The sequence below is a fragment of the Typha angustifolia genome, chromosome 11 (assembly GCF_048772165.1).
Source record: "Typha angustifolia cultivar Huaian chromosome 11, ASM4877216v1, whole genome shotgun sequence".
NCBI lineage: Eukaryota > Viridiplantae > Streptophyta > Magnoliopsida > Poales > Typhaceae > Typha > Typha angustifolia.
In genome coordinates, this window is record NC_133249.1 from 5,436,772 (window position 1) to 5,451,987 (window position 15,216).

The following is a 15,216-nucleotide window of genomic DNA, read 5'->3' on the forward strand; positions in this document are numbered from 1 at the left end:
TGCAGTACGACGAATTGAAGTTCTAACAGAGAACTTAAGTAGAAAAGTCTCTTGCATTTTGAGAGGATAGAAGGACTGCTTTCAATTCTCCTGCAAATCCAGATTGGATAATGGCAGACAAATGAACGGTTTAGCTGCTTTCAGTTCTTTAGTAGCTGCATTAAATGTTCTTACACTCGATTGGGCATTATGATAGCCTATAATAACATAAAATTCTCTACTTCTCCCTCCACGGAAGATTAGACAAGCAAGTACTCTAAATTAATTAAAAAAATAACTCATAATACATTTCAGGTTATTACTTTTATAATTTGCAGTTATTATTTTTTATAGTTTATAATTATTACTTTTGTAGTCCCTAATTATTGGACGTGATTCATAATTATTTTAAGTATATATATATATAAAAGAAAGAACAAACATAATATACTTCTGAGAAAGAACATCTTCGGAGTATAAAAGTGAGTAGCAAATTGTTATCCCGCAGCATTCTTATTTAAAAAAAAAAAAAAGGTCAAATTAATCGCTAGAAGGAGGGCTTGAACCTCCGACCTTGTGGTTAACAGCCACACGCTCTAACCAACTGAGCTATTCCAGCTCTATATATAAGATGACTTGAAAGCTATTTGACCATAATTAATGTTTATTACACTTCTACCCCTAAACTATAGTGCATTCTACGTAGACCCTGCCGACTCGTATGAACTTTACGTTGAAAAGGTGACACGTGTACTCTTTCTCCTCTACCGAGTGGCCGAAACAAGAGGAAGTCACGTGCCAGTTTCAAACTTTGCTTCTCCACGTGAGACTGGAAGCTTCTCTCCCGCAATATAAAGACCGAGACTTCCAAATAAAACGGAAAGTAGAGACCAAAACCCTCTTTTCTACCTTCCATCTTCCAACACTACGGCAGAGCTACGATCCTATCGAACTGTAGATAGAAGCTCCTCGCCGGAGTTGAATCACTGCGAGGGCGGCGGATGGCGGTGGAGACGGCAGACCTTGCTCTCTCGGAGGTGAACATCAAATGGGATAGGTCTGTTTATGTTTTGATCTTTTCTCTTATTTTTATTTTTTCAATCTGAGAGCTGGGTTTGTGTTTGGCTAAATTTTCGATTTATTTTTAAAATCGGTTGTCGTCCATTTGTTGGTTCTCGTGCGCTCTGATTTGATTCAATATTTTCTCTTCACTGTAGTTTAGGGTTCTTTCTGCTATCTAATTATTCTCGGAGTTTTATGATCCTTATTCACCCCAATCTGAGAACTGGGGTTCGCTAAATTTGCAATACTTTGTTCATACAACTTCCAGCATGTCGAATTTTCCTGATGAGTGCTGAGGATTGAGGCGTAACTATTTTTGGTGCCTTTCTTATGCTATTAATGTTCTATCATAGTTTATTTTTCAAAGGCTAATTTTTTCTAAAAAAAATTATTTGTTCTTGGGTAAAGTTTGGACAAGACAAGATTCCACGTCATTGGAGCAGTCCTCTTTACTGCTCAACAAAGTTTGTTACATCCGACGGCTGTGGTGAAAACTAGAATGCAAGTTGCTGGAGGTGGGTTTTCACATATGCCTGGCTTCTCAGTGTTCAGAAACATATTGAGAAGTGATGGATTTCCTGGCATTTTCAGAGGGTTTGGGACCTCTGCTGTTGGATCCTTACCTGGTCGAGTGTTGTCTCTCACATCACTTGAAGTATCAAAAGATATGATGCTGAAATATTCTGAAGGTTTAGATATGTCTGAGGCATCACGGATCGTCATGGCTAATGGAGTGGCAGGCATGATGTCAAATATAGTTTCATGTGCATACTATGTGCCATTAGATGTGGTAAGCATGTGTCTTTGAGCATTTCATATCTATCATTATAAATCTCAAAACATTGTGTTTTCCTACTAGTTATAGCTTCTTCTTCTGGGTAAAATTTGAATCTTGGCTGGACATTACAAACTTGAGTCGACTTATTTTTTTTATTTTTTTCGTTCTGTCTTTATTGGCAAAAATGCTGTAGTATCAAAAAGAGAAAGATAGTCCGTCATGTTGCTGTGGTATCATGTGAACTTCTGTCATCACCGGATGATCTTATCTGTATTTAAAGTTGGGTTTTACAAATGATGCTTCAAGGTCAGTTTGGCCTTATATAATCGATAACATGTCTGGTGATGTCCTATGTCAGGAGAGGAGTCTGGATATAAATTGTCCCAATTACGTTTGCTACTGGAACAAACAAACTTGTTCTTGACTTGAACCTAAGTTTCGTTTATTAATTATCTTCTATTTAACATAAAAGGACCTTTGAACTATGTCTTTGGCTGATAAAACCTCATGCCTTAGTTATGTCAATGAGGAAGAGTTAATCTGTTCAATGAAAAAAGTATTCAAGAACTTGGTCCAAAGCAATGAGTAATAGATGGAGTGTAGTATAAAGAATGCATTGCCTATACATCAGTCAGTGTGGAAATAGATTTTCATAATGCATGGTACATAAACACCTATTAGTAATGTTGCATGGTGCCATGGTCTATGTTCCTAAATTTCCTTTTAATGTAGATCTGTCAGAGGCTAATGGTCCAAGGTCTGCCAGGAATGACCACATATAAAGGCCCATATGATGTCATTCAAAAAGTGCTCAAGACAGAGGGTATTCGTGGCCTCTATAGAGGTTTTGGAATAACAATATTGACCCAATCACCTGCATCTGCACTTTGGTGGGGGGCATATGGTGCTGCTCAACACGCTATCTGGAGGTAAGGAAATTAGCAGATTATGGTTTTATATTTATTATGGAGATCTACTTGGTGAGATGTCTTCGGCTGCTTGTCTCTTAAATGAGTGGATATCAAGTTGAGTCAACTCTTGTGCTTGGCACATAATAATATATCATGTGTCTAGACGTGTGTGTTTGTATGCATTATGTAGGTATAGATATTATGTATGCTTTGATACAATTATACATATCTTGAGTTATAACTATACATATTTTCAATTGTTGGGTTGAAACTTCTTAACTTGGTACTTCATGCAACAAATTCACTCATGATCAACTCATTGTTTGGCTTAAAAATAGTCTTGGCATTGGTTGCCCAGTGAGCATTTGAGAAAAAACCAAACTTAACTTGAGCTTGTCCTAGTTCTCATCTGTTTAGTGTATAGTTCAATTAAATTATTCTCTTTTTTATATTTCTAAGATTATTTGTGTTCTAAGTATCCGTAATACATTACTAATTAACTTCATATATAGCAGTAAAGATTAGGTCCATGCTAGTAACCTAGCTGAGCTAATTGCATTAATCCTGAAAAAACTTGTTAGTTATTCTTCTTTTTATCTTTTGTCATCATAAAGTGATGTGTTCCATGATAGGCAGAGAATACTAAAGTTATTGTCATCATAGTTAGCAGTAAAGATTAGATCAAAGCTGGTAACATTGTTGAGCGGATTCCTTAACCGATCCTTCAAAGTAAGCTATATGAGGCAGCACGAGCTTGGATTGAAACTAAATATGCCAACTTGAGGTACTGTTTTATCAACAAGCTGGGCTTGATCTTGGTTTGGCTTGATTGAGATTGGATTGTTTATGTGCTTGTTTTATGTGTATTATATATAAAAACTACCATTACGATATTTTTAGTTTAATCAACAAGTCGAGCCTGATCTTGACCTGGCTTGATTGAGCTTGGATTGTTTATGTGCTAGTTTTATATGCATTTTATATAAGGAGTACCACAACAATACTTTGTGTAGACAATATTTTTCGGTCAAAGTATCAGATTTTTATTTTGATTTGTTCTTTGAACCTAGGAGCTTGGGCTATGGAAATTATTCAGAGCAAAAACCATCTCAGCTGGAGCTAGTTACAGTTCAGGCAACTGCAGGGACAATGGCTGGTGCTTGTTCCTCGATTATTACTACTCCGATAGATACAATTAAGACACGACTTCAGGTGAGTCAGTTTTTCATATAGTCATCAAATTTTTTGTTAGTGCTTGACAATTGACATCATCTCTTGCAGTAGATATTTCTTTCCCTTTCCATTTTAATTGCCTCAATGGAATGAAATAACTCGAGACTACAATGATATTCATTCTGTGACAGGTAGTTGATCAGCCGTCAGTAGCACAACATATATGTAACTTAATTTTGTTTTCATGTGTAAAATGTATCAGATATTTGAGCTTGCTCTTTAATTAGTATCTCATTACCAAATAGTAAGTTATTCACTTTCTTTGAGATATATAAGAAGTTACAACCCTACAAGTGTGAGTTTGTCCCAAAGAGAACTCTGTAAGTGTACTTCAAGATTTCAACCTTTTTAAGTTGTTAAACATGTGGCAGTGTCACATTCAGGTAGCACGAGATGGGTGATGCAGTTGGATAGGATGATATGTAAACTCGATCCTTTCTAATTGCTTAAGAGAAATGAGTGATCTTTATATTCTCCTTGTCTCAAAGATGTCACTATTTGTCACTTACTTCAAAGCCAAAGATCTTGAAGAGGATATTGCTGTTTCTTAGTCTAAGCTTAATCGAGAACACATAATCTCTTCTTTCTCCAGTCTTATAGAGGTGAATCTTTGACCAAGCGAGCAGCTAATGTTCAGTTGGATGTGCTGCTTCTTCCCTCAATAAGCTGTGTCAGCGGATGTGTTCAGCTTTGAGATTTGCTCTATGTATCTATCATGAACTCAAAATGGGTAGGATATTAGAAAATTCCTGGATTTGGAATTTCAACTTTAGTGGCTTCTAGCATCCCTTTGTCATGCCAATGACACTGCAATTTTCTGAACTCTGAATTAATCTTTTGAGCTGTATTTGTATGAGTTGCTTTTAAATTCAATTGTTTTGACTGAAATGTCCAATCAATCAAAGGGGTTTGTGGATTATGTTTATGTGGTGTGCCTTTTAGGGTTGGCCTATTGACAAACAGTGAGTACATGTATCTCAATTGTCCTTTCCTTGTACATAGTTATAAGGGTGGAAAGGCGTGGCAGTTTAGATTAAACCAAAAAAATTCTGATTATGGGAACTTTTAACTAATAAACACACGTATTTATTTCTTTTCTGTGGAGTAATGATAGCTGTATTTGGATTTTTTTTACCTACATCACAGGTCTTGGATAACTATGGTGTTGGAAGGCCATCAGTCATCAAGACAACAAAGTTGCTCCTTGAGGAAGATGGTTGGAGAGGATTCTACAGAGGATTTGGACCGCGTTTTCTGAACATGTCACTATGGGGTACATCGATGATTGTAACATACGAACTAATAAGTGAGATTCTTCACTTCTTCCTGCCAGTTTATCTTTGAATTTTGCACGATTACAAAAATTACTTGGTCTTCTGTCCTACTTGAATTAAATGTATAATTTCATTTCGTCTCTTCAATTGCTAGGCATGCTCACTAACTCAAAAAATTTTGCGTGCTTGTAGAGCGACTCTCTATGAAGCGAGAATGAGTTTAATGACTTTATGTCGATCAAGTTACGCGACTACAATCGGCTAGCAGGTTTCTTTTTACTGTAGATGCCTTTCTTTTAGGTTTAAAGAAGCTAGTCACCCATCAGGGTATTCTTTCACTCATTTTTCAAAGAAAAGAAAAAAAAAACAAGAACCATCACTGGTAGAAAGCTCCTGTTCCATTCAACTACTGCAGAAGATTAGGTTGATCACCTTTTTCTTTCTTTTTTGCTTTATAATTCGTATATTAAGTATGATATTTTGTACATTGTTACCATGTACCCTCATCAATAAAATAAGCACAGGCACACTGACCACCTCAATTACTCTTTTTGTATCTTTGCAACAATCAAGAAAATTGATGAGCTCTCTTGAATGCTAACTACTAGGATCAAATTTCATATATCCAATTTGTTTATTTGTTATGGAGTAAAAGATCAATATTTTGTGTGCAACGTGGGACCCAATATAGTGTCATGGATTCATGTAACATATTACTTAATAGAAATATTTGATGTCTCTATTGTGTCAGCAGCTGTAAACATATATATATATATATATATACACACACACACACACACTCATGCGTGTGATGAGCACCTTGTGAAATAGATCAGTCATCTTTTATGTTTGATTCTCTATGGTAAATATTGGAGGCTGTATATAATTCTCTTTTCTTAATTAGCACCTCTTATATGCTAGTAAATTTCGTAGCCTTATCCGAATCTACAAATGCTATTGCTTGCCATCCGCATGTATCATCTTGTCACAATAATTCGGAATGAATGAACTCTTGTGAGAAATTTAATCCAGAAAGGGCTTAGATGGGTAGTATTTCTACCCACCCAATAGTGAAATTAATCTAATCCGAGATGATGCTGCATCTGCTATTCGGTATTACAGAATAATTCTGAGTTAAACTTAACCTAGTAGAATAGAGAATATTTCTTTATCTTATCACAGGGAGTTCATAATAATAAAAATAAATGCCGAGTGTTTTATTTTTCACAAAAAAAAAACACTAAAAATTTGATTAATATATATGCTAATTTTATATTTTAAAATTTATATTGTTTAGTTATTTAATTTTTAAAATTTTCTTACTACGTCCAATAAACCCATTTAAGCCTACCCCCTAATCCGAACCCGCCCAAGTGTGTTGCTAATAGATCCGACCGGAGCCCTATCCAACCAACCCCACCTGGGTCCTGGTCTGATCTGCTGCTGCGTTGACGTGGCGCCCCTGCGAAATATTAATTGGTGGGCCCCACAAATCAGGACGTAATGGGGACCCAACTGAGAGACAGAGAGAGAGAGAGAGAGAGAGAGAGAGATAAAGTCATTAATAAATGCATCTCTGTGGGAGTGCCAAAGTTCATCTCTCAAGTTTGACATTTAATGAATGAGACTACTTTTCCTCCCTACCTTGGGATCAATTTTTGACAATCTCCATGTACCCCAAAAACAAGCTTAATGTTTCTTAGGTATCTTACTAAGATTTATAACCTGAACTCTAATTTTCTTACTAAACTTGTGTATATCAAGCTCGTTACATTTATTTTATTAAACAAGACTACTTAAATACAATGCCGAGATTAGTTCTTATAAACAGTGTGCATTATGTTTCAACTCCATGCGTTTTTCCATGTGTTGTTTCTTTTTAATACATTAAATATACTCAAGTCAATAATTAAACAATATATATTCCACGTAATCTTTGTATAAGCATGCATGTCAACAAGGAAATTAGTGGGATATACATGCTAAATACAATGATGTTCAAATAAAGTTCTTTGGAAGGGTTTACGTGCAAAAAAGAGAGAAGAAAAAAAAAAGAATCCCATAATTTATTATTAACAAGTTTTTACTCCGCCCCTCGTCAGAGAGAGAGAGAGAGAGAGAGAGAGAGAGAGAGAGGTGGTCATCCATGGATCTCGCGCTCCATTCCTCCCTCCTCTCTCCCCTCGATCCCGTCACCACCCTCCTCCCCTCTCCCATTCTTTAAATCCTGAGTACCGTCACTGGCCCCATCCGCTCGTCCTCCATTTCCCCCGCCCATGAGTGCCTCCCGAACCCTCCCGTCTCGATCCCTCCTCGCGATCGCCCTCTCTCCTCCAAGAACCCTCGTTGTTCTCTGATCGGATCCATCCCCTCCTCGCCCGTTGGAATCGGATGCGCGTCGGCAGCCGGGGGGCGAGATGGGCTTCGAGGGCGGCGGAGACGGCGGGGGCGGAGGAGGAGTGGGGGAGGAGGAGGTGGTGGTATCCGTGAACGGCTTCTCGATGAAGACGTCAGATGTGGAGGCTAAGCTTGATGAGGGAAACATCCAGGAGGCTGAGTCGTCCCTCCGCGAGGGCCTCTCCCTCAATTACGAGGTCTCTCCATGATCCATTCTTGTGATCTTTCTCTTCTTCGGTTTTCGTTTTTCCCCTCTTTTTATGAGATAGGAACTCCTAAAGTACGGTTTTTGTTTAGATTTTGACCGTGCCTTCGTGATGCAAGATACGATCTTGTTTAGATACGGCCGTCCGTTCGCAATGCAAAAAACTTTCATTCGTTCGGGCATTTAGGCAAACAGCGGATTCACTCGCTTTTGCTGTATATGAAGCTCGAGGAGGGGAAAAGGGGCTTCTGGAAGGCGATACCGATGCATGGATAGTAGATTACCTGCATCATTTATCCTCTTTGTTGCGTCTTCTCTCTATCACGTGGTAGAAGTTTTAAAATTGCTATCTCTACATATTTAGTCTCCCTTGCTTTCGTTTCTGTAGCACTAGGACGCAGTTAGGTATGCGAAATATTTGGTTCTTTTGGTCATTTTGATTGTGTGCACGTCCTCTTTTGTTTGTTTCTGAACATCAAGGAGGGAAAGAGAAAGTATTATGGTGATAATGATGCATGTCTCAGAAGAACCTGTGACATGATGCAAGGAGACGAGGACAACTTGGCTGTTTGTCAAAATGCATAGAGGTTCTTTAGATAAGAGAATGCGGTAATAGCACAGTGACTTTGGGTTGTTGATGCTTCTACTTTTGTTTGCCATAGTTTAGACAAATTGTGGTACTTTACGTCTAGTAACGTTATTCTCACATATTTGGAAAGAATCAAGGACACAGCGCTTGAATATCATTGAAGAGAGTTTCGGATTGCCTAGTATTCCACCAGGATAGTCCGTGAGACAAGATTGGGATCCAGATTCATAGCGCGTACACATAGAAGAACCTTCCTTCTGGTTCAAGTAGCTAATTCACTGTGTGTGGACATTTGGAAATGTGGATTGTGGCTTGAATTGCATCTTGCATTGTAAATCTGAAAGAAAAGATACAATGCCTCCTTGTTTGGGAGATATCTAATTGAGTACATCCTATAAGTAAACAAATTAGTCCAATAAATACTTGGAATCTTAACCATATCATTCATAAATAGTGTGGCTGTCAGTTGTTTCCTATGTATCAAGCTGGTCTTTATTTCCTGGCTGAGGAGGCATTTAACAAAAGAGTATTCCTTACTGAATATTCAGTGTGAGCAATAAGGTTTCTTGCTCTGGATTTTCTCATAGTTCTGTGTTAAAGGTTCATTGTCACTTATAAGAGGTTCTTGTTTATAGCAAAAATTGCATGTCCCAGACTTCTTGACACAGTCTTATTTTTTACGATTTGTTTGTATGTCTCATATGTAGGTCAGCATAAAATTGAAAATTTGTGGCACAATAAATTGTAACGAAAGTCAAAGAGCTAGGCAATTGGCTACCAAATCTAGTTGCAAGGTGGAATACTTTTGTATGTCTCACATGAAGGTCAGCATAAAACTGAAAATTTGTGGCACAATAAATTGAAACGAAAGTCAAAGAGCTAGGCAATTGGCTACCAAATCTAGTTGCAAGGTGGAATACTTTTGTATGTCTCACATGAAGGTCAGCATAAAACTGAAAATTTGTGGCACAATAAATTGAAATAGAAGTCAAAGAGCTAGGCAACCAGACCAAATCTAACTGCTGTCCGTAAGGTGGAATACTAGCTGGAATGATTATTTATGCAAACCAACAAAATTTAAGAATAAATGGGTTGAGTGAAGTTCTTGTTCTCTTGGCCATTTGAGCTCATATTCTTGTCAAGCCTTAAAGGTATTCTTAGGGTTTTAATAGCTTATTCTTTGTCTTCTTTAGATAAACGTTTGGGCTGCTTGTTTTCTGTCACATCATTCTGGTTTCTTGCATGAGTTTTGGGATAGTGCTACACAAACTAATGGATGCTTGAAAGCTAGTTAAAAATCTGCATGAAATATAAAGTACTCATGTGGACCTGGATAAGGTATTTACTTGTCAACAATCAAAGTTCATTGCATCCAAAGTCCAAACATATTTATAAAATTAGGTACATAATGATACTTAAAGTAAGGCCAATAATTCTTACAGAGGTTAACTATGTCATTTGCATTGTTTGAATTTCAGAAGTCCACCCATGACATTTTCTTGTCGCAGATGGGTAGCAAGGGATAAAAGGTAAATTAAAATGGAGAGGAAAGTTACAACAGTAGGCCTCAATGTTTATAGGCAGTTTACTAAAATGTCTTGCATTTTCAAAGATAGTTAGATATTTACTATCTATAAGTTGCTTCTTTTCATTGTTTTCAATTCATCAACCATGGAATATAGAAACTTTTTTTATACTTTATCTCCTTGGGTTAAATTTTGAGCCTTTCTCTTGTTCAAAGGTTTAGTTTAACATGGTCTTTTCCACTTGAACCAATCCTGAAACTAGAATATAGTACACCAACCAAGCCTTTGATCCCAACTAAATGGGGTCAGTTAGATTTTTGTCTGCCATTGAAAGGGGTCAGTTAGATTCTTGTCTGTCATTGAAAAAGGATATTATATTACTCCTGGGTTGATCTCAAGGCCTTGACTGATTTATAACTCATATTAAAAATTTATTTACCCCACTTGTTAAATATGCCTCTCTTAAGCGGCGTTGCACCAACATGGACTAGTGTTGAACTCAAATTTGTGTCTAAAATCTTAATATCGTTGGTTATCTTAAGCTGTGACTACTTTTTATAAATGTAAAGAAGAAGAAATTGTATAGAATTCTTTGTAGTCTTTATAGTTATCTCTAATCAAAATCTTCAGTAAGGTTGTATGCTTTAATTATTCTCAGTTTCTGGATACTCTTGATTGTAGTGGACAACTGAGTTGCACAAGGAGTTATTGAGATAGGGCCAAATTTTGTTAAAAACATGTTAAATAAATCAAATCCTCTTTCTCAGACCAATTTTGGCTGAGGAGAATTCATCGGATTGTCATATGTATGGGTAGTGCTCCTCTGTTGAGATCCAGTGGGGATTTCTCAGCTTTGTGATGGTCATAGTGTTGCTCTAGATTAGAAACAAAATGTATACATGCATGATCTTCTGTATGTGTTGTATTTTATATGTACTTATGTTGATTTAGTTCATTATAAATTTTTTACTGAAGTCACTGCTTCTTTCTAGCATGAATAGAAAGCATCAAAAAGAATTAACTTATATTGCTTAGTTAAAACTAAAGATCAACAATGAAAACAATAATTACTGGTACTTAGTGTTGAGATGAGACATCTATTGGAACGTATACATTAGTCAAACATATGTGTTTCAAAATTCTTAACCCAATCAATACTTATGATACCAGTGCTTCAGCTATGGTTGTATAATCAAAATTCAGTTCGCAAGCATAAATTTATCTCTTGCATGGTTGAAGAGCATACAGCCAATTATATAATGCTTCTTATTTCATATGTCCAGAATAATATGTGATTGACTTGTATCTTTTTAATTGTTTATCTCCACCGAAGGAAGCAAGAGCTTTGCTTGGAAGGCTAGAATATCAGAGAGGCAATGTAGAAGCTGCTCTTAGAGTATTTGACGGAATAGATCTGCAAGCTGCAATTCAGCGCTTGCAACCGTCTCTTTCTGAAAAGCAATCATCAAGGCGGAGCCGCTCGCGATGTGACTCATTAAATTCTGTTTCCCAGCATGCTGCTAGCCTTGTTCTTGAAGCCATATACTTGAAGTCCATGTCACTTCAAAAGCTTGGCAAAGCCATCGGTACACACTAATGCCATTTCGTGTGTGGTCTATTTGATTGCAGAATATGCATGAAAAGACAACATCTCAGTTATCTGTTATTCAAATCATTTTCTGTGTGTTATGTTTCCTATTTGTTAATTGTTATCATTGAAGCTAAAGAGTTTAGTTAATGGAGAATACTTTTTGATGTGCAGAAGCTGCACAAGAATGCAAAAGTGTCCTTGATGCTGTGGAAAAGATATTCCAACATGGAATTCCGGATGTGTTGGTGGAACAGAAGTTACAGGAAACTGTTAGTAAGGCTGTAGAATTCCTTCCAGAGCTCTGGAAACAAGCTGGGTGCTATCAGGAAGCTTTGGCTTCTTACAGACGTGCTCTTCTTAGTCAATGGAATCTTGATGATGAATGTTGTGCGAGGATTCAAAAAAGGTTTTCTGTTTTTTTACTGTATGGTGGCGTAGAGGCTAGCCCACCCAGTTTAGCTTCTCAAATTGATGGTTCATTCATTCCTAAGAATAACCTGGAAGAGGCTATCTTACTCCTAATGATATTATTGAGGAAATGGTACCTTGGGAAGACTCAATGGGATGCTTCAGTGATGGAGCATTTAACTTTTGCACTTTCTTTATGTGGCCAGACCTCTATGTTGGCTAGGCACTTTGAAGAGGTCTTGCCTGGAATATATTCTCGCACTGAGAGATGGTACAGCCTTGCTCTTTGCTATAGTGGAGCACACCAGGATGAAGCTGCGTTGAATTTGTTAAGGAAGTGTCTAAACAAGCATGAAAGTCCAGATGATATGATGTCACTATTGCTGGCTGCTAAGATCTGTAGTAAGGATCACCTTCTTGCGTCCGAAGGTGTAGAATATGCCCGAAGAGCTATAAGTAATGCTGAAGTGGCAGATGAGCATGTAAAGAGTGTGGGTCTCCGTTTCTTAGGAACCTGTTTGGGTAAACAATCTAAAGTTGCTTCCTCAGACCATGAAAGTGCTCGCTTGAAAGCTGAAGCTTTGAAGTCACTTGATGAGGCAATTGCTCTTGACCGGTGCAATCCGGATTTAATTTTTGACTTAGGTCTTGTATATGCGGAGCAGCAAAATATGAGCGCTGCCCTGAAATATGCAAAAGAGTTCATTGATGCCACAGGTGGATCGATATCAAAGGGCTGGAGGTTGCTTGCTTTGGTTCTTTCTGCCCAGAAAAGATATTCGGAAGCAGATGTCGTCACTGATGCTGCACTAGATGAAACTGCAAAGTGGGAACAAGGACCACTGCTCAGAATTAAGGCTAAGCTGAAAGTAGCTCAGTCGTTGCCGATGGATGCAGCTGAGGTTTATCGTTTTTTGCTTGCTCTTGTTCAGGCCCAAAGAAAGTCATTTGGAACCTTCAAAAGTAGTGCAGAGGTTTGCTTACTCTTCTCTGCATGTTGCTAACTTGCCGACATTTCAAGTTCACATAGCATTGTGTTTCGCTATCTTAGAAACTTAGAATTAGAGGTCCAACCTTTTCTATTCTGTTCTTTCATAACATTTGTGTTCACTGTTTAAAGATTTGGAACTTCTTATATGTTGCAAAATTTTGTTGCAAATTATGCCTTTAAATTATCTAGATTATATAATAGCACTGCAACCATATTATTTATCACTCATTTCTCGAGTAAATGTTTCAGAATTTCTATCTTATTTCCTTTCTTTCCCCCACTTCTCTTTCCCCCTACTATTGAAGTAATTTTGCTGCTGCTGCACTTGAAAGTTGTTTCCATGTTGATTAGTCATGGGCCGAGAGTTTGGGCACCCATACATAAAACTGGATCTGCTATAAATAAGTTTGTTGCAGGCATACTCTAGTATGAATATTTATTCTTGTTTAGTGCTCATATTGGTGTTTGTCTGTGTTTAGTATGCTGCTCCTAATAAATAGGAGATAATGGATTTCTATGACTACTGTAGTAACATGGAAATTATACTTGCATTTTCCTTTTTGATATCTACAGTAAGATCTGCTATTTCAACTTTCATGTGGACACATTATGTTTATCAATTATATGCTGATTTTGATTCCTAGAGGAAGTTGTTTCTCGTGGTGCTTATTTTTCTGGGTATTCCTTCAGGTTGATGATGATAAGGCCAGCGAGTTTGAAGTTTGGCAAGGTCTTGCAAATCTCTATTCTAGTCTTTCCCATTTGAGAGATGCTGAGATATGCTTGGAGAAGGCTAGGGCACTGAAACCATATGCTGCTTCTACTCTGCATACAGAAGGTGAGGAGCAAAATTATAGGTATAGAATAACTAAATTAGTTGTCATTTAAATGTAGAGAATGGTTATTTTCATAATCAGGAATTGAAATTTGGCACTGTTAATCTGTTTGTTTCATTCACATTAGTAAGGGCGGGGATGGGAGAGGAGGTAATGGATTCATCTTTGTTGAAATGAAATGTAGTTGCAAGGAGAGGGAACTGATGATAAGAAATTTCTCTGTTATTTGAGATAATTGGCTGTCAACTCCCTATTAATGTTAAGAAGCTTTTATGGTCTTCACACATCAGATCTTAGTTGATCCTGAAATGAGACAAATAACTGGTGTGTTCATCCATATATTGAGTATGCTTCTGTCAGTCTTTTATGTGCTGCATGCACGATATAAAGCTATCTTCCTACCTTGAGTTCTTATATGTATAACAGTTCAAACTTCAAAAAATCGCCATGCAACATAAAAAAGGATCAACTATGTAATATTCATCAGTTTGTTTCTCTTACTTCCATTTGAAGTGCCTTCTGTCATGTTTTGCCTTTGGTGTTTTCATTCTATTATATTATCTGCTCTTAAATGCATCAGGTAATGTATCTAATACTCACTTATATTATCTGCTCTTAAATGCATCAGGTAATGTATCTAATACTCACTTAAATGCCAACTTGTACTTTCTTTTTTAAGCTGCCTTCATCTTGATGTTTGGAGTGCGTTTGATTTACCAGGATCCATGTATGAAGCACGTGAGCATGTCCAGGATGCATTGGCTGCTTACAGTAATGCACTTTCAATGGAAGTGGATCATGTGCCATGTAAGGTATCCCTTGGTGCTTTGCTGTTGAAAAGAGGATCCAAATCTTTGCCTGTTGCTAGAAGCTTCCTTTCTGATGCCCTAAGACTTGAGCCCACCAACCGGTTGGCATGGTATTACTTGGGGATGGTCCATAAGGAAGATGGGAGGATGGCCGATGCAGCGGACTGCTTTCAAGCAGCATCAGTGCTAGCAGAATCAGATCCTCTAGAGAGTTTCAGTTCATTATCATGATCCGCCCCTCATCACAAAAGATACCTTCCAAATTTTTTCCCTATTTCCCCCACCCTTTCTGGTACATAGCTGAGTGAACTGGATTTCAGCTGTAGATTGTATTTATAGGTCTTTGTTTGTTGATTTTTCTGCCCTTCTGAACTTGTAACCGGTTCGCCCAATGGTACATAATGTTATTTAATGCGGAAAGTTGCAACGGCTCTCTTCAGTGATTCTGTTGTCGAAGAGTAGGTTATTCTAAAAGGCAAGGACCAACAAGTGACAAAAAGCATGATTAACAAGTTTAGAACTCATGTGTAGCTTATGGTAGATGCAGATGCTTGTTTCTTGTGTTCTTGGAATTGTCATAAACGTGTACAGAAGTGCAAACCTCGTAGTTTTGTTATTCTATGAGTT

The 15,216-nt window shown here is 37.5% G+C and overlaps 2 protein-coding genes and 1 non-coding gene across 5 annotated transcripts; 2 read left to right on the forward strand and 1 right to left on the reverse strand.

The window, feature by feature from the left end:
- Positions 1 to 524: 524 nt before the first annotated feature.
- TRNAN-GUU (transfer RNA asparagine (anticodon GUU)) lies at positions 525 to 598 on the reverse strand. Its single transcript has one exon. It is a non-coding gene; the product is annotated as a tRNA-Asn (tRNA).
- Positions 599 to 870: 272 nt separating this feature from the next.
- On the forward strand, positions 871 to 5,880 carry LOC140769456 (uncharacterized). Of its 3 annotated transcripts, XM_073110138.1 has the most exons (6): positions 871 to 1,036; positions 1,450 to 1,831; positions 2,552 to 2,748; positions 3,801 to 3,942; positions 5,110 to 5,269; positions 5,430 to 5,880. In XM_073110138.1, the coding sequence occupies exons 1-6, from the start codon at positions 981 to 983 to the stop codon at positions 5,453 to 5,455; spliced, it is 963 nt and encodes a 320-aa protein (XP_072966239.1). In that variant the 5' UTR covers positions 871 to 980; the 3' UTR covers positions 5,456 to 5,880. The 3 variants fall into 3 exon arrangements, with proteins under 3 accessions (XP_072966239.1, XP_072966240.1, XP_072966241.1); XM_073110139.1 differs by lacking the exons at positions 5,110 to 5,269; positions 5,430 to 5,880 and adding an exon at positions 4,095 to 4,434; XM_073110140.1 differs by lacking the exons at positions 5,110 to 5,269; positions 5,430 to 5,880 and adding an exon at positions 4,012 to 4,032.
- A 1,440-nt stretch (positions 5,881 to 7,320) lies between these two features.
- Positions 7,321 to 15,035, forward strand: LOC140770525 (protein NPG1). The gene is made up of 5 exons (XM_073111750.1): positions 7,321 to 7,831; positions 11,288 to 11,540; positions 11,717 to 12,927; positions 13,635 to 13,782; positions 14,501 to 15,035. Exons 1-5 carry the CDS (start codon positions 7,655 to 7,657, stop codon positions 14,818 to 14,820), a joined length of 2,109 nt encoding a protein of 702 aa, XP_072967851.1. The 5' UTR covers positions 7,321 to 7,654; the 3' UTR covers positions 14,821 to 15,035.
- Positions 15,036 to 15,216: the final 181 nt, after the last annotated feature.